The sequence below is a fragment of the Pteropus medius genome, unplaced genomic scaffold (genome assembly GCF_902729225.1).
Source record: "Pteropus medius unplaced genomic scaffold, Ma_sr-lr_union100, whole genome shotgun sequence".
Lineage (NCBI taxonomy): Eukaryota > Metazoa > Chordata > Mammalia > Chiroptera > Pteropodidae > Pteropus > Pteropus medius.
The window spans coordinates 5,163,844-5,186,473 of record NW_024354886.1 but is presented as its reverse complement, the minus strand read 5'-3'; the positions used below and the strand labels follow the sequence as shown (position 1 = coordinate 5,186,473).

The following is a 22,630-nucleotide window of genomic DNA, read 5'->3' as shown; positions in this document are numbered from 1 at the left end:
TCAACCTGGCTGGGTGTCGTCATCTTGAATCATGTGTCTTTCGAGGTCTCGGAGAGTTACCTGTATTTGGGATATGTGTTGGGGAGGGGGTGCCCAGCACAACTGGGGGCTGTCCTGGCTGACCACCAATGAGATAGGGGTCTGAGGACGAGTCCCTTCACCTTGTAGGGCCCCAGGTCCTATCTGTGCAGGGAAATTTACTTTGGATGTTACATTCTCTGAAGCTCCTGGGGGTCCTGGGTGCCTGCCTGGTGATGAACACTGACAAGAACTGGAGCATTCAGGATCCAAGTTCACAATTTAAGGGTGAATTTGACTCCCGACCAGGTTTCAGTTTTTAAAGCAAAATTCTAAAAGTGACTGCTGAGGCTTGTGGTTTCTGGTTTTCTGTAGTCCCAGGCTACCTATGGCGTGACATGAGGCCACGCCACGCTTCCCTGTGTCCTGCCTGACCTCTGACAGCATTTCTGTGTGGGCCCCTGGGAGGGCTCCTCCAGGAAGACTTCTCAGGGGAGTGGGCAGGACCCGGGCTTTGGACTCTCAGCTCTGTTCTGCCAGACCCAGGCCCTGCCCTGGCCTCAGCCCCTGCTCTAACCTTTATACTCCCATCTAGGTCTCTTCTGGGGCAGGCCAGGGGTACCAGGTCCAGTCCCAACTCTGCTATCAGCTCACTGTGTCCCCACCCCTATCTTCCCTTGGGGGCCTCTGCTTTCCCCAGTCTGGTTAAATGTCTCCCTGAGGCCTCTCTGGCCCCAGCAGCTTGAGTGGGGGGGGGCACTGGAAACAAGCTCCAGTATTCAAGGCAAATATACTTTGATCCCCTCACCCCTACTGCTTTCCTGCAGCCTCAGGGCGTGCTCAGAGCAGGGAGAAAAGGTCGAGATGGGTTGAATCTGTTCTCTATCTCACCACAGCCTTTCTCCCTTAAATCTACCTCCAGTAACAAGTACCTGGTTTTAGCCAAATGGAGGACTCTTCGAATAAGGACAAAAGATTGCCTTGTCTTATTTGAGTAGGCTGTTCTAGGCAGTTATGAGGAGCCCCGGAGGCGGGGTCCATGAGGAGGGTAGAGATACCTAGGCTAGATGGGTTCTGATGGGCAGCTGTGCAAAGAAGAGGAATCTGCAGTTTGCTGCCAGCACACAAAGTGTCACTGTATGGGAGTGTGCCGGAAGGGGATGTGTGTCTCATGACAGATCCACGCAGCAGGGAGCTGCCCCACCCCACTCCCTGTAGGTCCCATTTCTGGAGTAGCTCCAGCTCCCCACTCCTAGCTCCTAACCCCACCCTCCGTTGTCCCTCCTCCCTCCAGCCCCTACCTGAGATCCAAGTCCTCTGCAGGCCCAGGCCCAGGCCCAGCTGGGGACATAGAAGCAGGTGGCTCCAGGGACTCAGTTGGGGGAGACAAAATCAGTTCAGCAGAGCCAAGCTGGGTTCTGGCCAAGGTCCCAGTCTGCTCCCTCCTGGGGGGTGGGCAGACAGCAGGAGCTCAGCAAGGCACAGGCCTGGGGCAGGGCCCCCTCCTCCTCCAGGTCCAATTCCAGCTGACAGATGCCAAGGTGCTGTTTGCTTACTGCCAGGAGTAAACTTTCTTCTGAAGACAATAAAATTGCTGAGGGCATAAGGCAGCAGTACAGGACAGCATTTAACCCTTAGTGGTATGGGCAGCACTGGCTGGCTCCCCTTCCCGTTTCCTGGAAGCCTATCCTCAGACACTAAGGGTTATGGAGGCTAAGGGTACTGACCAGTCATGAAGGAGGAGGCACGGAAGGGCAGAGAGAGCCCTGTCCTAATGGGTTCAGTTCTTGGTTCCGCTGCTGATTGGTTGTGTGTGAGCAAGTCACTTAACTGCTCTGAGCCTTAGTTTCATCATCTGCAAAATGGGGCAGTAACACCTAATTTTATTGGGAAGGTTAATGACAAAAAATGCAGCGGAAGCTCACAGTCAGCCCTCAGGACTTGTGAGTTTAATGAACAAATGTGAGGGAAGCATGAGGGAGCTGAGTAGTGAGCCGCCTTGCCCAAGAGAGTGGGTGATGGGTCCAGTCTCCGTCAAAGTGCGCGCGCACACACGCGCGTGCGCGCGCACACACACACACACACACACACACACTGACCACACCCTTTTCCTATCACACACTCCTACACCTCACATCACGCTCACAAGGCTCACAGCTTCATAGAGGGAAGTACTAAGGTCCGTGACCTCACTCTTGAGGCAGAGGAACCGCAATAAGCCAACCTCTCTTCTACCCTGTTCACTTCAGAGCCAGTGTCCCATGAGGGGGACTGAAGCATCCACTCCGTGCCATACCCCTGCTGCCGCAGCCCAGAGCCCGTGTGGTTGGCCCAGCCCAGGCAGCAAGCTCTGATCTACAGCAGAGCAAGAGGATGGCGGAAGACCATCTTCTTTCCAGTCTTAAGCATAGACTCTCTTCAGGTCCAGCCCCGTTCCTTCTTTCAGCCCGCACCAGGGTGGGAGGAGACAAGGGCCATTCCAGCCCTTCTTTGGCCTTGAGGACTCATTGCTCTCCCCTACAGCTTCTACCAATCAATTATCCCTTTCTTTTTAGGCTCAGCTCAATGCCACCTCAAGAAAGCCTCTCTCGACCACCCAAGGCCCCTGTGACCACAACTACTTAGAGCGTTGATGGCTTCTGGGCTGTGACACTCACTCATTGCATAGACAATGGGGCCATGCCAGTTCTCTAGTATCTTTATTATGCTTTCCCAGAGGCACCCTTGGCTCCCCAACTCAGGGTTACGGATGTTTCCTATCACCATGCCAGGCATGGTGCAGAATGAGGCACAGAGCACTGGACTGTGAGTGGCCTTAGCCAAGTCACTGCCATTCTGTCAGCTCTGCTCTGGAAATGCTGGGGTCAGAGGCTGGGCTGGAGGGAGGACCTTCCCTGGGGAGCTGTGAACACTGAGGACAGCCCTGGCTCCCTCCATCCTGCATGGGCTGGGCATGTGAACAGTCAGGCCTGAGGAGGAAGCACCCCCACCTGGGAGCCCTCAGGCTCTAGAGAGCTCACTTATACTCCTAGGAGCAGTAGGCCATCCCCTCCCCGACCTTGGACTCCAAAAGCCATCAGAACGCCCTCTCCCCCAGCTCAGGGTCTGGCCAGGGCAGGGGCAGGCAGCAGGGAGGTCTGGCGAGGGTGAGTTTCAGGCCTGGGCGTGGTCTGCAGCCCTCAGATGGGGTGCACAAACTGGTAGACGAGGCGCTGGGAGATGTCCGGCTTCCGGATGATGCCCTTCTTGTAATACTGGCGGATGGAGCGGCTCAGCTTGTCGTAGTTCATTGCAGGGCGGTTCTTGCGGATGCCCCACAGCCGGGCCACCTGGGCGGAGTCCTCGATTTTGAAGATGCCTGGGGAAGCAAGAGGGCCCAGACAGCCAGTGGTGCAAATGGGGGATGGCAAGAAGGAGAAAGACCGAGACCAACAGGTCAGTCTGTGAGAGCTAAGCTAGCCAAATTCAGCAGGGGCAGAGCCAGGCCCAGGCCACGGGGGCCATGGTACCTACTCCCAGAGTTGTGGTGAGGGTTAAAGAAATGTGTGCAAGGAGTGTGCCACAGGGTGCGATAAGTGGTAAGTAATACTATGGAGTCACGAACTGGATGCAGAGTGAGCCTGGGTACCTTAGTGGGTTATTTGGGGCACCAGGGGCCTAGCCCTTGCCAACCTCTGCTCCTACTGTAGGGTTTGCACACCTTATGCAGAAGCGCAGTGGGGCTCCAAATGTGTCCACGGCTCATCTGGCAAGGTCGTCCCCCAACCCCACCCCCACCACCTCACAGTTCCCAAGCCTAAAAGATCTCTTTGCCATTCTCAGACACTTTAGCCCACACAGCCCTTTCTGGCAGATTTAATCCAGGGAAGGTGGTGGAAAGAGTGGATTTGGCACTGGGCTGAACTGGATTTGAATCCTGACCCTGCCATTTTCTACTTTTAGAAGCTGTCTGAAGCCCCTTTTCTTGCCAGTAAGAGGGGGTTGTAGTGAGTACCATGTTGCTGAGTGGTTATAGGAAGTGCTGAGTGGGGTCTGAAGGAAGTGCCCCTTGGGAAGAATTATTACATTGTCAATACCCCCAGTACTCATTCTAAACCCTCCTGGCAAGGCCCAGGTCAGCACACCCTCTCTAGGCAGGCTTTCCAGACCACCCTGCTCTGCCTGATCTCCCTTCTCTAAAACTCTACCTTGGGACCATCTCCCTGGAATACCAGGTGACCAGAAGACCGGCAGAACAGCTGCCTCACTCTCAGTCTTAAATATACATGTAGAGTCATCATACCTTGTGCAGAACATCTCTTCTACCCGCTCTAGCCCAATCTCATCCTCCACACTAAGCCCCAGAGTTATCTCCTCTGTGACGTCCTCCTGGACCTGCACAGCTGCACCCATGGCCCTGTCCCAGCCAGGACATGCTGTGCACACCAGCTCATTTCACCACTTGGTATCCTACAAGACTGTAGGTCCCTCGAGGGCTAGGTGCAGCTGAATCTCCCCTAAACCCTCGGGCCACTGTAATTCTTTGTAAATGTCGGCTAAGCAAGTATGGAACCAGAGGAGGTGCTCAAGGAAGGCTTGTTGGATAAATGAATCTGAAGATAGGTCTAGGCACTCAGAGCTACTAATGACAAGAATGGGCCTAGAACCCAGGTTTCTTGGCCTTTGCCAAAACACACACACACACACACAACCATCTAGCCCTGCTCTGTCCAATGAGGTAGCCACTAGCCATGACAGCTTTTGAAATGTGGCAAGTCTGAATTCATATGTGCTATAAGCATAAAATACACACTGGATTTCAAAGACTTAGTAAATAACCTCATTAATAAATTTTATATTGGTTATATGTTAAAATTATAATAATTTATAATATTGAGTTAAATAAAAGTATTAAAATTAAATTCAAAAAAATTTAAATTTTTTTTAATGTGGCTGCTTAAAAATCTAATATTACATATGTGGCTCACATTGTATTTCTCACTGAGCACCATCAATCAGTCTTTCCAGAGAGGCTATGATGTTTTGAGGGCAAAAACTGTGTCCCATTCTGAGCAGATTTTCAAAAGCTTACTGTGTCGCAGGCACTGTGTGGCTATTGGGATCCTGAACAAGACAGAGCCTGGGCAGACGTGGGTACAAATTACACTCAGACCTTGGATGGGTCCTGTGATAGTGGTGCATCTGTTCTTCAGAGCAAAGGTGGGGGACAGTAGCACCCCTCAGCCCAGGCCCAAGCCCTCCCTGTGCCTGGTAGGAACCCAGGCAGGCCTCCCCACTGGCCTCTCTGCCCCCTCATTTCCCTTGTGGCCCGGAGCCTGACGGCACCTCTACCGGGCTTCAGCTTACCTTTCTCCTTGTTGAGCCACCGGATGAAGCGGCCATAGCTGTGGGGCTTGAGCAGCAGCTCCTTGAGGAACTGCCACAGGTGTATGGGCTGCCCAGAGCAGGATGAGTCCACTTCGCTGTCCGTCCAGCTCTCCTCGTTGGTCGAGGCTGGGCAGCCAGGGAGGGTGGTGGTGAATGGGGGAGCTGCGGCAGCTCCCTGCTTCAGTGGCAGCCACCCCTCAACGGTAGACCTCAGAGCCCCCACCTCCTCCCTGCACTGCCCTGCTCACCGCAGTAGTGAATTGCCCCCGAGGAAGTCCTCTCTTTCATCCAGGCCGCTGTAGGATAAGGAGAGAAGAAGGTTGGTGATCCAGGAGAGACCCGCAAGGGGGGAAGAGGGCATTTAGGTGGGACTGTGGGGCCACAGAGGCCCCCCTATGGCCTATGGTTTCCTGATGGCTCCCTCCCTCTTGCCAGTCTGGAGCTACTTCCTAGAAGGAAATTTAGGATTTCAGAGCTGAGAGGGGCCTTAGAGACCTTGAATGCAGCCCGCTGTGGTTCAGACAGGAGACCAGAAGTGGAGCCTTGCTCTGCCTCCCTTTCTCGCCTATGAAATGATGTCAGACACTCCCTCACAGATCTTGCAAGGATCTAAGGTGACAGAGTCTCAGCACCTTGTTCAGTGACCGGCATAATAAAAGTTCCCTGCTCTCCAGCTGCCAAATTCACCAAGCACTTGTAGCTCCTCCTGCTCTCCACCCGGCCTCCTCCCATCTCCCCCACTCTCAGACCAAGCAGTGATAGCAGGGGGCCAGGCAGCCAGCTTCTGCTTACATCACCAACTGGCATTCAGCCTGGTACTGACCACTGCCCTTGGCAGCCACTGTCAAGGAGCCTGGGGTGGGGTGGGACACTGGTCTCTCACGGGGTCATATGAGTCGGTCCTGTCCCCTTATTCATCTGGGTCCCTAAGGGCAGGAGCCTTGACCCAATGAGCAAGCACTCTTTCCTCCAAAGCATATGGCTCTGTGCAGGGCACACAGTGGCACCCAATGAGGTGGAGATGGGGTCGGCATGCAGCCTTTAAAAAGAATAGGGCAGCTATATGCATCCTGATGGGGAGCAAGACCCACATGCACTGTTAAGTATGGAACAATGTGACACTTTGATACTATTCATGTTTTAAATAGGGTAAAAATCACACTCATATGTGGGCTTGTATATGCATTGGCTTTTCCTGGCCAGGTCCCCAAGAAACTGCTAATAGTGGTTCCTCTAGGGAAATTTGAAGGCTGGGGATCAGGAGTGTGGAGAATTATTTTTCATGGTATATTTTTTGCTATGTTTTTTTTTTCATTCATACACATTTATTCATTACTTCTTTAATGAAAAACAACAGAAAACAAACAAATAAAATTTTAAGAAGGACAAAGAAGGACTTCATAGCAACTACAGTCCTGTCAGCTCTGCCATCCCATGTGCTCACAGTCTAATTTCTACTTTCTAACTTTCCATGTTCTCTATCCTAAGTTCTGTGTGTTTGGCCAGGGCTGGAAGGGGTCAGGGCTGGTCAGTTCACCCAGGTTCCAGGGACACAGCTGCAACAGGGGCTGGGAGTCAGAGCAGAGCCCGTCGGAGAGTAACTCCCAGCCAGCATCCTGGCCTAAGAGTCTCCTTGGTGTCCCTGGCTCCCATCCACACCGTGTCCCACCTGATTTCCAGATGTCCAGGTGGGCGTGCAGCACATCCCCGCCCAGGGGTGAGCGCTGGCGGAACTGCTCCTCTGACATGGCGCACAGCTCCTTGCCCCCCAGCTCCTGGAAGGCTTTGCCCACGGGAGGCAGCCGGTACTGGTGCTCTGTCCACAGGAGCCACTTCTGCACGTTGCCAGGGCTCCAGTCCACAGGGTCTAGGCAAGAGACACTCACCTCAGTTCTGGGGGCTGCTTGAGGGCACCACCCAGAACGTGGCCCACCGTGCTCAGATGGGGCGCCAGATGTGGGAACTGGGAGCTTGTGGCCCAGGACCATGAACTCCTGGGGTGGAAAAAGGCCAATCCAGACACTCTTGAGGGGCCTTGTTGAGGGGGTACCCAAGAAGAGAGGGGGTGAGAGGGAGGAGCTCAGGGCAGAGTAGCCTGGGGGCTCTGCATGCCCCCACCTCACCCAGACCTTGGGCTCTCCCAGACACTTCGAGCCCCTCTGAAGGACCTTTTGGGGAGCTCCAGCCCTGGAAGGAACAGTGACATTAAACTAGAAACATATGAGCTTCTCTCCCAGCTGCCTCTTGTCTTCCCAAAGCCCCTCAAGGAACCAGAGAAAAACCCAACCAGCAATGAATCCTATGATCCCCAACCCACACCATATTTTACAGATGAGGAAACTGAGGCACAGAGAGAGTTCCATCTCCTTGTCTAACAGCTAACAAAGGGCCGGGTGCACGGTAGCCACTCAGTGCACATGCATTGAATAAATGAATGAATGAATTGGCAGGGCATAGGTTGGACATGGGGCAGCTACAAGCCTCAAAGGTGGAAGGGGAGTCACTGCTTAGGTCTTAGATATCACCCTGGGGAGATGCTCCGGGGTGAACCGGGCAGGGCACATGGGTGGAGACCAGGCTGGTGGGCTCCAAGTGAACACTGTGGTCTAAGCTGGTGCCCTAGCTGGGTAACCTGCAGGCTGGGCTGCCCCCACTTAATAAACTCATTTTCCTCTCTAAGGTCAAAGCAATTTGTTTCTTTCCACATTGTTCAGATGGCAGGCCCTCCCTTCCCAGCCTGGTGTGGGAGCGAAGGCACCGTGAGAGACCTCACCAGGGGTTGGGGAACTGGCCTTGGCACTGGACAACTGGAGGGCTGGGGTGTGGGCAGGAACTACCTTAAGGAGGCACCAGCTGTTGAGAGGCAGGGGCCGGGCCTGAGGGACACCTGAAGACCCTTCTTGTGTGAAAGCAGTACAGAGTGGGAAGCTCAAATGCCAGGGCGCAATGACCAAGAAGATAAGTCAGACCTGCCCAGAGTTGCAGAGATGATGGAGAGAGACAGCACTGGAGACCTAGCAGCCCCTCAACCCCTCAGCATCAGTTCCATACTACACCTGCCAGGCCCTGTTAGACACGCACGTGCCCAGCCTCCTAACGTCCCCTTCTCATCGGAGCCCTCGTCAACATCGGACCAGTGACACATTTATCCATTTATGGTCTGTTTCCTTCACTATAGTGTCAGCCTCATAAACGAAAGGGCTTTTGTTTTGTGTCCCCACTCAATTCCCCAATGCCGGAATGGGGCCTGGCATGTTAAGTTATTGTTTATTGAGCATCTGTAATGTACAAGGTGCCATTCCAGGAACTGGGGATGTAGCAGTGAACAAAACAAATAAAAATCTCTGCCCTTTTGGTGTGTACATTCCCGGGGGGGAGACAGATAGTAAACAAGATAAATAAAATATGCAGTATATGAGATGGTATGTGCTGTCAGAGAAATAAAGCAGTGGGGAGGAATAAGAGGTGTGGGATACGGGCTGCAATTTCAGTAGTGGGGTTAGGTAAGGCCTCATTGAGTTGGGATCATTTGAGTCAAGACACGAAGGAGGTGAGAGGTGAGCCAAGTAGATATTTGGGGCAAGAGTGTTCTAGGTTGAGGGACCAGCAGGTGCCAAGTTCTTGAGGTATGTATTGTGGGAACAGCAAGGAGGCAGGTGCAGCTGAGGGGAGAGTGGAGATGAGTCTGAGAGGAGGTGGTGGGCCAGACAGTATAGAGGTCGAATTCACTTCATCTAACACCTACCACGCGGGGACTCGGGCTGGTGCAGTTGGAGCACAGAGGATCGGAATCTCCCCAGCTCACAGTTGTTGCGTTATAGGCTGGCCATGTGTGTAGAAGCACCAGCATGGGGCTGCCCGAGGCTGGGCCAGCGGTGGCCAGAGTTCAGCAGGCAGCGTCCCTGTCCCCCAGCGACCTCAGTCTGCCTGTCCCCCACCTTTTGGAGCTGGGCGTGTAGAGGGGCTCACCTGCAGTGATGTTGAGCAGCTTGCAGGCTGTCTCAATGTCCTTGAGCACCTCACCCACCACCATGGACTGCACCTGCTCCAGCGAGTGCTCTTCCAGGGTCAGCCCACCTGGCGCCAAGTCCAGGCTGCCCCCAGGGGCTTGGCTGTCGATGACAGGGCACTGCTCAGGCTCCTCAGGTGGCTCATCCCGAGTGCTGGCCCCAGGGCCCTTGGCGGCCCAGCTGCTCTCCTCGGGGTACAGCATGTCCAAGTAGGAGAGGTAGAAGGCCGATAGGCCCTGCTCAGGTGTGGCAGGTGGACTGGGGCTCCAGTCCCGTCTCTCGGGGCCCCCCACTGTTACCTTCTCCGGGCCTGTCCGAAATACAGTGTTGGGTGACAGCAGGAGGCGGCTGGGAGGCACGTTGCTCAGGCCCGGGCTGGCGCTGCTCATGCCGCTTCTGCTCAGGCCAGCGTCTGCGTCTATAGAAATAAGAGAGGAAGGAGTCAGGTTTTGGCTGAATCCCCATCCCCATGGGGGCCACTAAGCTGGTTACAAGGATGAAGGGCCCAGTGAGCAATGGTTGGTCCTGGGAGAGAGTTGGAGCTTCTGGGTCACTGGGCAGCTTGGACAGGGCTGGGCAGACAGGACTTCTGGCTGGGAAAGAGAGCGAGGTGGGAGTTGGGGTAGGACTGTGAACGGACAGCTCCCTCACTCCCTAAGGAAGCCAGATTAGCTGGGAGCAGCAAATGTTTACAGTGTGCCTAAAACCACCTTCTGAGATTCTTGACTTCATTCAGCCCTCACAGTGGAAGGCAAGATTAGTTCCATTTGGCAGATGAGCAAACTGAGGCCTGGACAAGATGAAGCTAGTATCCAAACCTCTGTTCCTCAGCTGGCCCACGCTCAGATCCCGGTCCACTGTGAAGGAAGTTCCTTCTGAGAGCTAACCTAAATCTTTCCTGCTGTAGCAAAGCTTATTTTCTTTCATTATGCCTTTGAAGGAAGCAGGGAAGGGAGAGGGTCACCATCATCTTCACCAGCCAGGTGAAGGAAGAGAGGAGCAAGTGAGGGGAACGGTGAGGTAGAATTCCTTCACAAATCGGGGAGTCAACCCCCTCCCCCTCCCGAGGGCCATTTGGTGGTGTGTGAAAAAATAGCAGCATAATGCTAATGAAGTGGTCGCTGAGCAACCACACACAGGTGTGCTGGGCCCCACCTCCCAATCAAAGCTGGTATCCACCCATCCTCACTCTCCCCTGAAAGGTGCTGCCCCCTGGCCCCTCTCTGCTCCCAGACTCTGGAGGAATGTGCTGCTGCCAGAGGGGGTGCCCACGTGCTGACCTTCAGGTCCACTTTCCCGGAGCAGCGGGAGTTAATGAGAAGGCACAGGCGCCCAGAACGACTGAGGTCCTCAGTGACTCGGACACCCACTCCTCCCTGCTGCCCTCGGGTTCCCCAGGAGCACCATTTGGCCTCAAAAGAGCAACTACGGGCCTCCCTCCCCATCAGCCACCTAGGCTCTGCTTTCCCCAAGCCCTTTTCCCTGAGCCAGTCCTGGAGTAGGTGGTTTGGTTGAGGCAGGGCACTCTAGAGAGTTGCATACACCAAACACCAGGGTTTCTGGGATGTTTCTGTGATGCATGGGCCTGAGACTCAAGAATAAAGCAGGATGGGGTGGAAGATTACCAACAAATACATGTTCCCAATATACAGGGAACCATTCAGAGGAGAGGAAAGGAGCATGGGAACCTGTAAGGGCGAGTTTATGTGTCCTTTCTAAGGGGTGTTTATATTTGAAAACAGAGGATCTCAGAATGTGGTGCCCAGACCAGCAGCCTCAGCACAGCAGAGAACCGGTTAGGAATGGGAATTCTTAGGCCCACTTCAGAGCACTCAATGAGAAGCTGGGTACGGGGTGGGGGTGGGTGTGGGGCGAGGACAGCAGTGCCTGTCAACAGGCCTTTTGGGTGATCCTGATGCATGTTCACATTTAAGAATTGCTGCTTTAACGGCATCTGGCCAGTAACAGGGGCAGGCTCTAATCACAGGCTGGGTAGACTCTCTAATGGGACAGTGATGGGGGCTCCGTAGCTCATCTCCAGTCACCCCATGGGACTGACCCGCTCAGCCTGTGTGTAGCGGTGTTTACCGCTGCTGATGGGACAGGGAAAGAACCTGGTTTGGAAGATACCCCTGGCTTCTCTAGGGCTGCAGCTAGCCCATTCCACATCTTTGTTCAACTTAGGAAATGACGCCCATCTCCACTTTTTTTTCTGGAGAGCATAGCTTAGTGAATTGAGCCCAGGTGGAAATTCAGCTCCCCCTTGTCCCCTCTCCTGTGCAGTTCTCAACCTTCCCAACTTTACTTGGCAGCCCTGCAGTTTACGTGGTGGAGAGAATGCCAGCAAGAGAGAAAGGTGTTCTCTTTGATTTCGATTCTCCCTTTCAAGGGCTCCTTTAAGTGACAAGGAAGGAAAGGTCAGGGTGGGGTGGGGTGGGCAGGGACGGAAGGGGGAGCCAGGGCTGTGGGGGACAGAGGGCAGGCCTGGAATCATTTCAAGTCCTTCTGTGCAAACACACGTGTGTGCTCTGGGCCCACATTATTTACCCAGGCAGCACCAACAGCCCGCTCTGGCCCCGGGTCCCCACCCTGGTCTGTGCCCATGCCCTATCCCTAGGTGGTCCCACCCACACAGAGCCCCTCTCAGCCCCTCACCTCTCCCACATCACTCCTTGCCTTCTTCCCACCCCATTCACGCCCCCAGAACTCTCATGCCTGCCACGTTATGACAGTTTCTGCCAACACCCTGGGCCATATGCCAGGGAGACAGAAGCTTTTCCAAGAAGCAGGAGCACTTGCCTCCCTCATGGCCCTCCTGTTTGCTTGGCCTCAGCCACAGGTAGGCTAGAAGGCAGGTGCTATGCTTCAGGGCCCAGTGGCATGAGGGGTCAGTGAGGATGAATGGGCAGGGCAGGTGGCAATGTTTGCCTGGCGGGGATGTGATGACACATTCCTGACACATTTGTGAAGTGAGCTGTATAGTTGCATCCGTTCCCTCCCCAGGAGAGAAGCAGCACGGATCTTATTCTTAGTCCTATTTTGCGATGGGGAAGTTAAGGTGCAAAGAGCTAAGTGACTTGGATCCAGGTCTTCCAACTCCTGGCCCAGGGTTCCTTCACCAGCAGAGAATGTGTCTCCTCCTCTACACTCCAGCTCCCCATGACCTTAATCCTAAATCCCCAGGAACCTGCTCTCAACCAAGACTTGGTGACAGCTCCAACACCTTCCTGGTGAAAAATACTCACTGTTAAGAAACTTTGAAAGTGAGAGACGCACAAAGCACAGGTGTGTTCATGATTCACTGTGTGGCAGGAAGAAAGATCTGACTATTTGCAGGTGGGAGATGGTAGGAACTGCTCTGATCCCAGGAGCCTAGGTGTGGGGGAACCTTGATTTACTGGCCAGGGAGCCAGAAGCTGATTTCCCCTTTTACTACCCACAGCCTGGGTGACATGGCAGCAAGAGCCCCATTTTATAGATGTGAACGGTGAGGCTCAGAGAGGTTATGCAGCTTGCCCAAGGTCTCCAGATGGCCATGTGTAGGCTCTGCTCATTGTACCACATTCTCTCTAAGGCTTCAGCTCTGGCAAGTCCCATCTTCCCAGGGGCCTGGCCACCTCCCAGTCAGGCAACTTGATCCTCTAAACTCTCACCTCTTGGCTTCTCATTCTACCCCATGTCAAGCTCGATTCTCTCCATCACCCTTTCATCAGGCACGTCTATGCTCAAGAATCTCCCATGGCTCCCCATTGCCAGGCCTGCCAGATTCCAATGGCTGGTACCCACCTCTGAGCCCTCCTCTTACCCAGCCCAGACAATCAGAGCTGTAAGAGACATATATTATGTGATTGCATTATAGATAGGAGCAGTGAAGTCCAGAGTGGGGAAGAGATTCATTTGCTGGTTAGTAGCAGGGTCTGGATCAGATTCAGGGATCAGTTGACATATCTAGGCTCTAAAGAGAATGACATTTCTCCCTTGGCCCCTGTGCTATTTTCTTTTGTGTTGTCTCCCTGCCCAAGATACTCCTTCCTTCTCATAACAGTTCAGCACAAAGCCCTCCTCCCCCAGGAAGCCCTCCCCAGTAGCTCCCTCATCTGACTTCCCAGCTCTCTCCATCTGTGCCATGCAATTCAGTCCTAATTACATTCAGGTGACTCTCCGCCCATGAGGACATATGTGTACTGAAAAAAAATGAAGCTCAGAGAGTAGCAGGAACATGCCATAGTCACACAGCAGAGCCAGGACCAGCTAGAGGCTGCTGACCCTCAGGCCTAGGATCCTGGGACAAGTCCAGTGTTTGTCCAGGCCAGGTCCCACAGATGGTCGACCCAACCCTCCCAACAGCCTCTGCCATCTGGGTCCAAGGGGCTGCTGGTCTCCTGAGCGATGCCTCCAGCTCCCAAACCTCGAGCTGATATTTTCTGGATTAAGCTACGTGTCTGGATTAAGGCTCAGCATGTCCTGGCTCCTCCTGCCCCAGAGGCTTTGGCTCCAATGCCACACAAAGAAACTTTGGTAACAGCTGGTGGAGGCCAAAGCCCAGAGACAGGGCCAGATGGTGGGGCAGTGGCCAGAGAGATTAGCCACCTCAGGCCTCTTTTCTCAGCATCTATTTCCACAGGAAGGCAGACCAAGGAGAGAAAGCAGAGGGACCCAAAGTCGGGGATTTACAGCAGCTGTTCCCTGCCACTGCCTGGGCCTGCTCTCACCCTTGGGGCCAGGAATGTGTCCCCACAACTCCAGTGCCTCCGGGGTTCTCATTCCCACACCCACCTGGCATCAGCAAAAGATCCCCTATCTCCTGAAACCACAGCCTCAGGGAAGTGGTGTTACCAGGGAGGTCTTTACTAAGGCCCTGAGATGTTGTGAGGTTGGAGCCTGTCTCCCACATCCTGCTCAGTCCAGGCTCCCAGATCTCCCCCGCTCCTGCGGGTAGGGAGAGGTGGGTTGTGGGTGGGGTTACTGTGCCCGAGTCTCCACTTAAATCCTGAGATGCAACCTCAATCCTCCTAGAGCCAAGGGCCCCAGCTGCAGAGCCCAGTGAGAGGAACACTGAGGGAGAGTGGATGGGACAGGGGGTGACAGAGCTCACTGCCCAGCCCTGAGTTGGCCTTATTCCACCAACTGGAGCAGACCTCCTCTGGCTTCCTCACTGTGGTTCACTGCCTTGGCTGTCAGCCCCTCCCTCCAACTAAAGGGGCCTCCTTTAATGGGTCAGAGTCAGGAGGCTGTGGGGGGTGTAACTTGGCCAAGAACTATGCAGAGTGGAAAGGGGACACATGGACCTGCCCCCCAGCCTGCTGGTCAGCACCTTGGAGAGAAGCCGAACCTTCCCAGGCCACATGGAGTCCTGGGCCAGTGCTGATGACAGGCCTGAGAAGTATGTCTGGCTTCTCTGAACCCTCCCAGCCTCTGGCCCCAGACTCCTCCCTCCCCTAGACATTCTCTTCTCACCCTGCTGCTCCTCCTCTGGCCCCCTTACTTCTCCTTGGACAGCTCCTCCCCTCCCATGGAACCCCAGCTCCCTTGCCCTTTGAAACTGCTCTTCAAACTAGCTGGACCCAAGAAACACATGCAGCCTCCTCCTTAATGACTACCTTTCACTGCTCAGAGTGCTGGCCTCTCTCCACTTGACAGGCCACCCTCTTACTTAGGAAGGGGTCCCAGGCTGGCTACCTCCAGGCAGCTCTGGCCCTCTCTCAAGCACCCCACTGTGGCTATCCCCAAGCATCTGCTACCCCGGGGTCTTCAAAAACAGAAAGAAAGGAGGTGGGTCCCTGGGCGTGGCTGATGGAGGACTTGCCTTTCTTGGGCTCAGCTTGAGACTAGAGGAAGTGGGTTTCTTTTAGACCTCCTGGCCTTCCCCACTTCCTCAGATCCCAGACTCATCCAGGCCACCGCCCTAACTTTCTCAAGAGCCCTGCTCTCCAGGAGGTTCAACTTGAGGAGCCAGCCAGGGGGCCCAGGGGCGGAGGTGTGTGGGAGCTTGTAGATTGGGGTGAGGCCACATAGGGACCTGAGGGTAGGTAGGGAGTTGGAGGGTAGGGCCAGGTAGCAGGAGGTAGCAGGAGGATGCGTATAGGAAATGAACGGGTCAGGAGCTTATCAAGGAAATCTGGTCTAGTCTTCTGTTCCCGTGGTTCCCACAGGTGGCCAGGAGCCCACAGGCGCAATTAGACCAGCTCTGTATCCCATTCGCTCCTGCTGCACGGGTACTGCTAGCATCCACGCACGCACACAGTCTCACCGACACTGCTTACAACCTTTTCTAGGACCAGGTGAAGGCCAACTAAATAAACCCCTCACTGAGCTCCCCCAGCCATCCCCAGTATTATTCCCGGCTAACAGACACAGGTGCTGTGACTGCTATGTGCACGTGACTACAGGGACTGAGAAGGGATTGGAACTTAAGACTGAGTTCCACTCTCCGCTCAGATGGTGCTCATGACTTGGCACCTTTCGGCCTCTACAGTCACTCCTGCCGACCACCTCTTTCTCCTCTGCTCAGGCTGCCCACTGACCCCTGAAAATCCCAGTCCCATAGAGTTTGTGTTGGTGCTTGCAGCCTAGACATATAGGGACCCACCTCAGCCCCAAATTCACCCCCATATTTGAGTTTGCTCCAAAGGGGGTCTGTGGCCTGGCAAGAACTTGAGGCTTCAACATCTGGAGATGTGGGTTCATGTTCTTCCCTGGGCAGCCCCTGATCCCCTTGGGCCTCAGTCTCCTCCTCTGCTCTCAGAGGGGGTGAATCATCTCCCAGGGCCACATGCCTTCTGTATTCTGTGACCCCATGACTCCACCTTGCACCTCAGTCTGACTTTGAAGGGGGATGGTGGAGAAACAGGGATGGACATCAGGGGCTCCCCTTGCAAAGAGAGACATAATTCAGGGCTGACATTTCAGGTAGAATAAGGGGTGTGGCCGTATCTCTTCCCTGCACCCCTCTTCTGGAGTTGGTGTCCGGAGCCTCTGAATGACAACTCATCCTGCTGACCAAGCTGGGCCAACCACCAGGCTGCCCCTCACCTCACGAATTGTCCGTTGGGACTGGTCCCAGCCCAGCAGCATCTCTTCTCCGCTTCCTCGAGTCAGTTCAGACCCCTTCCCAGACAAGCCTGGGGCGTGGATGGGTGATGCCGAAGTCAGCCAGAACCCCTATTTCTGCCATATCAAGTACAAATCCTGCATGGCTTTCAGTTTCCAGAAACTGCAGATCACTTCTTCATTCAACTGTTGTTGAACACATACTGTGTGTCAATATATTTCATGTTTCAGCACCTGGGCAAGCTCCTTTGCCCTACCTGGACCGCCATGCCCAGGCCATCTGCATGTTCCACCTTTCATCACGACACAGTGGCTGACGAGGCTGCCTCTCCTCTCTCTAGTACGGTCCCCACAAATCCTCCTCGAAAGAGCTGAGTCGCAGCCCCTTCTCTTCCCTACACTCCTCCAGAACCTCGTCTATAGCACCCCTTCCAACACTTGATACCCAACATGGCTTTGAGGTTTTGTGGGCATCTTGTTCCCCACGCTTCTGCCCCAGCTGGGCAGCCTGGCTGTTGAAGGTGTGAGAACACATGGATTTCGCCTGGCTTCTCTGCCTGTGGCATTTTGGTCCATCCTCTTGGCCTCAGGCTTCTCATCGGTGAAATGAGGACTCATAAAGACAGTTGTGTCTCTGGGGTTTGTCACGACAAAGCAGGACAATGATGTGAACAGATGGTTCAATTTCCCAAGAGGTGTGTGTGTAACACATTGGTTGCTCTTATCCCTATTCATCCATCTCAGGCCCAGCACAGAGCTGGAAAGGCACACAGAGTGCGTCATAAACCGAAGGATGAATCTGTACAATCTTGACAGTGCTGAGGGGAAAAAAACGTGACTTGAGCCCCAAACAGGGGGCCAGAGAGCACACTTTGAGGCTTGGAAAGGAAGTGTGAGGACAAAGTGAAGGCACTTCAACGTTACAGAACATGATAAAAGTCCAGAATAAACTGTCCTAAGAGACTAAGAACAGAAATCGCTTCAAAAAAAGGTTTAAATGAGAAAGGGTGGGCTATGAAGGGGTTATTGGGACCCTGGACAGTCAGTCACCCCCAGACCTCTCTCCTCAATCCCAGAGCTGGAGGGAGAAAGAAGGGGCACTTCCATTCCGGTGGCAAGTGGCGCTTTTTCTACAATCTTGGGTGGGCTCCAGCCTGTCTGGTCCCCAGCAGTCACGCTAAGGTTCCCGGCTGAGAGTTCAGAGGGAGAAGGAGGTTCACCCTCTCCTAATCTGGAAGCCCCACTCAGCCCCTGAGAAGTGGGAGAGGAGAATCTGGCAGGGGCTCCTCCTGGGCTGGGAACATGCAAACGAATCAGGGGGAAGGAGCCAGGCATTAAATGTCAGGAAGAGCCCAGGGCAACTCAGCTTGTGCAAAGTTTGCTTTGGGAAGAGTTGTTCTACCTGACAGGCCACTTGCTTGGCCGGGGGCTCGGGGTGGGGCATGAAATAGGATGGGAGTGAGGAGTGGGGGCAGGGGGAGGGTCCTAGAGCAGGTTTGAGCCCCGACTCCCTGCTCTCTAGCTCTGGGACTGGGGCAAGTGACTGGGCTTCCTGTGACTCAGTTGTCTCATCTGTTAAATGGGCTCTCAAGAGCATGTCTTAAAGGTGTTGTGAAGATTGAGGGAGAAGGTAGATAGAAATTCCCTGTGAATTATATATAGACTGAGCATGCATGAAGGTGGCACCTGGGAGCAGGTGAGAGGATGGGGCCGGGGAAGAAGGAAGGGAAAGGTAATGGCGTATGGAATGAGAACAAAGGAAGAACTGGGTGGTGATGGTGGGTGGATGGCTAGAGACAAAGGGTGGAGTGTGGGGGCGAGTCGAAGATGGTGGTGTGGGAGGCCTGGCCTTGCCCTGAGGTCATCCTTCTCTCTTGCCCAGTCCAGGGCAGCTGCTGGTCTCACAGACCCTGCCCCCCGACCTCTCTGAGAAGTCAGAGCCAGAGCCACTCATCTACCCTGACGTCAGCGTCAAGACAAGTCAGAAAGTCACACAAGTCTTGCAAAGCTGGCAGATCCAGCCAGCGGCCACCTCCACCAACTCCTATATAGAACCCGACTCCAGGTTGTCGCTTCCATGAAGACTCTTTGAACAGAGGAGGCCACCTCGCCTAACCTTTTCATCACTCAGACAAGGAGCTGCAAGTGCAGGGAGGAAAAGTGATTTTCCCAGAGTCACACATTCCTTCTTGCCTTCCATCCAGAGGGTCTTTGTCCCCAGGTCAGCTTGAACTGACTTCCCTGGGTTACAGCCAAGCTGCACCGAGTTGTTTAGCACAAAACTGTTTGTTAATAGCTCTAACTGTTTCAGGGCCATTAACTTTATGTCTGCAACGACCTTAGTGGTAAAAAGTGGGTTCTCCTAGGTTCTTTTACTTACTGCCAGTATCACAATTTCTGAGCATCAGTTGAGCACCTACTGGGTGCCACTTATTCCCTCAGGCTTGGTTGACAGAGCAACTCTATCTAATTCAGAGTGTCCTTGTGAAATCTTATCTGCTGAAGTGTTTTGTAATTGATAACACAATAAACATATCTGATAGGGATTCAGTTTTCAGCTCTGGGTTTCGCCACAGTGCCTGGAGCAGAGCAAGCACTTGTCCATTCATTGTCAGGCTCTCAAAGGGAAGGGTGGTCCCTTATCCTGTGAGAGACCACCTCCTCCACAACCCAACCTTCCAGGAAGCCCTGAGGATGCATTTTGTCCCCAAATTTCTGTGAGTTTGGGGTGGCCAGACTCCAAGCTGGGAGTCTCTGGCTCTGGCCCTTCTCACAGGTGGGCAGGGGTCAAGCAGGACTGGCCCCGCTGGGCTGGGTCATGGCCTGGGCCTAGCTGTCTGGTGGGGCATCTCCTGCCCATCCCTGCCTGCCACCTCAGACATGACTGCTCGGGTGCCTGTTTGCTTTGTTACTCAGCTGAGCAGCTGGTGCTGGGGAGATGCCGTTTTATTGGTGGGGGGCGGGTGCTATGAAGCTGTTTATTGGGGAGGTAGGGGCAGGAAATGAGGCTAAGTCCCAGCCCTGGCCAAGGAGGTGGTGAAAGGCCATGATCTCCATACAGGGGACAGACCATCGAGGTTTATGGCCTGGGTATGGGCTGCTGGGTAAGCCCAGGTGGCAGAGTGAGGTGAGGGGATCCAGGGCTAGCTCAGTGGGCCTGCCCACTCCCCACCGTGCACAGACACACATACATGCACATGCACATCCTCATCTACATACACATACACATACACATGCATACACAGTGTCTAGCCTCAGAGAAGTTCTCAGCCATCCAGACCCTTCAGCTTTCCACTCTGTCATCTGCTTACTGCTTCCTTCTCAGTCTCCCCACAGGAGGCATCTGGCAAATCTTAGAAATGAGCACCTTCAAGGATCCCTGTTTCTTTCCTAGAGTGCCAACACTAGGACCCATGGGTTGTCTGCTTCTTTGGGTATCCATGCAGCCAGGTGGTTGGCTCCACAGCCCCCTGACCACCTGATTCCTGTGCCGCCACTGCTCTGCTTGATCCCTGGGCTCTGGGCCTGTATCCCCTGCTCCAACCTGGACCCAGGCCCTGAGTCTCTAGGCCCCAACAAGCCTCTGCCCACTTGTGGTCCGGCCCCAGAGAGACCCTTCCCTTGGCCAAGTAGCCACAGCTGGCAATAGCAGAAAGACTGCTTATGTTTTGCTAGCCAAGCAGAACGGGCCTGGTCTCAGGGCTGAGTCTCCACATCTACAGGGCTGCCACTCTCAGGCCAAGCAGGCTAGGCTCAGTATGGAGCCTGGATGGTGACTATCACAGATACGGGGCACCTGGGCCTTGCCAGGCCAAGGGGACTCACCCAGGCTCTGAAGTTGGCCCAGGGAGGCAGACTGGGAAGCTTGTGGAGAGACAAGGGCTTCTGAGGGTCAAGGACCTAGATCACAGGGTCGCTGGTGCCTGGCAGATCAGTTCTGAGCTTGCGAAGTACACCTCTTAAGTCTTTTCAGTCACCTACCTCCCCACCAGCTGTCAGGAGAAAGCCCTGTGAAGGGCACTGGGTGCTTCCCACTGGACTTACCCGTTAGCTGCCTGGTGTCCAAGGAGTCGCCTGTGGCAGTGGCAACCTCAGGGGCCAGGAGGAGGCGGGGGCAGTTTGAACCACTGCTGGGTCTCAGCCAGGCATCTGGGGAGCTAGTGGGATCAGGGACCAGCAGGGCTGGAGGCAAAGGTGGCACTCGTGTGGGCCGCCGGGGGCCTGGCCACCCTCGAGGGGTGGCCCTCTGAGGTCTCAGGGTTGCGTGGCCTGTAGGGAGCCCCCAGCCCCCAGCCCAGGGCCACTTGCTGGCACTGTGGCAAGACCCAGAGGGGCTTACAGAGGGGCCGAGGTGGGCTCAGGACACAGGGTCTGGGTCTGTGGAGCAGTGTGGACGCAGGTGGAGTGCAGGAATGTGCTGGGAGGAAGTCTGTGGGATGAAGAGTTGGCTGGGCCTGATTTCCCATTATAAGTAATCCTTCCTTATTTACCTGAACAAATACGCTCCCTGCTTACCTCAGACCACAGGCAGGCTCCCAGTTAACCCTTTCGGGTCTTCCACTCCTCACTGGGGGAATCTATATCCTAGCAGCCAAGGAATTCACTCACTCATTCACTCACTCACACATTCATTAGTTGATGCATAGCTACTGAGCTCATATTATGTGTGAGGCACAGGGTATATATCAAGAGAGACCTGGGCTGGAGCACTAAAAGGGATCAGCCAAGGGTGGGGGACAGATAAATAAGCAGCAGTGGAAATTCTGAGCTCCAATGGAGGGCTGTGGGAGCATTGAGGCAAGGGAAGTCAGCGAGGGCTTCCCGGAGGAAGTGCTGTCTGGCTCTCCAGGCCAGGGATGGAGGGAGTTTCAAAGAACCATGGGAAAAGGGACCCTGCACAGGAACTGAGCTCTCTTCGTCCCATGGGCACAGGCCCATCACACAGTGGTGCTCAGGGAAGACTAGTAGCTTGCTTTCCCAGACCCAGAGTGGGGAGTCAGCCAGCAGCAGCTTGCTCTTCACAGTCCCTGAAGGGTAGAGGCAAGGAGGGGAGATTGAGCACACACCGACCGCCCAGGTTCCTGCACCTCCAGGAGTCCAGAGAGGGCCATGCAGTCGAGCTCTCAGCTTCCTCCTTATCTTGCCAGGTGGATTGAGGGATGTCCCCGGAGGGCAGGGGTTGGCCCCTCTTTCTTTGGAGCACCTTGGAAGGGCACCAAGCACCTGCTACTCCCATTCTGTCAAACGAGGGCATTTTAGATCATGTGTATTGTTATTTTCTAATTTCAGAAGGAATCGTATGAGTATTCTAGGGCTTCAGGAAGATTCCAAGGCCTTCAGAACTAGCCCCCTCACTTAACTAATGCCATAATTCTCTGACATATCATTGCACTTTCCACCCTGGAGAGCACCGTGCTTAGCTATTATCGTCACCAGCACTTTGGTGAGGATGTTATCAGAGTTGTTCTCCAGAGAAGGTCGAGATAGGATAGGATGGAGGAGGTAAAATAAAGTTCTGAAATGGCTACAGTCAACCACCCCAGCTCTCTAGGGTCAATGAAAAGAAAAACCTCTACATTCCCAGGTGAGACCTCCTCCAGGATGCCTTTCTATGTTCTGCTCCCTTGCCAGGCAGGCAGCCTTCTCTCCACCCTCACAGAAGCTTGTGCTTTTATCAGCTCTCTGACGCAGTGAAAATAATGGCCGCTGCCCAATAAACACCTACTAAATGCCAGGCACTGGTCAGCTCATTAGATGCTAAGGTATTATTCATATTATTAATACTATAACATGGATAAGTACAAGGAATACCCAATAAATGCTTATTGAATGGATTGGGTGTCAGAGATAGTTATCCCCAATGTCCATTCTCCCCTTTTCCTCTATAACGAGCCCCAAATTTTTAGCTTGGAACTTGGCTACCCGGAATTTAAGACTATCCCAGACTCCCTTGCAGCTAGATGTGACTATGTGACCAAGTAAAAGTGTCATGTGTTCTTAAAAGTAAACTGACACTTATCATTGACCCCTTCTTTTTCCTTCCTCCTTCTTGCTGCCCGGAATGCAATTGTGATTGCTGGAATTCTGGTTGCCATCTTGGACCATGAGGGCAGAATGGTGGAGCCACGAGTTAGAAGGAGCCTAGGTATCTGAAGACTGCATAAAACCTTTGTATTGGCTTTGGA

At 54.0% G+C, this 22,630-nt stretch overlaps 1 protein-coding gene across 1 annotated transcript; it reads right to left on the bottom strand.

Annotated features, from left to right (window-relative positions):
• Window positions 1–2,871: 2,871 nt before the first annotated feature.
• SPDEF (SAM pointed domain containing ETS transcription factor) lies at window positions 2,872–20,858 on the bottom strand. Its single transcript, XM_039856211.1, has 7 exons — window positions 20,785–20,858; window positions 20,490–20,627; window positions 9,355–9,813; window positions 7,055–7,252; window positions 5,634–5,681; window positions 5,365–5,511; window positions 2,872–3,376 (listed from the first exon to the last, which is right to left on the bottom strand). The coding sequence occupies exons 3-7, from the start codon at window positions 9,782–9,784 to the stop codon at window positions 3,198–3,200; spliced, it is 1,002 nt and encodes a 333-aa protein (XP_039712145.1). The 5' UTR covers window positions 9,785–9,813; window positions 20,490–20,627; window positions 20,785–20,858; the 3' UTR covers window positions 2,872–3,197.
• Between the last annotated feature and the right edge of the window lie 1,772 nt (window positions 20,859–22,630).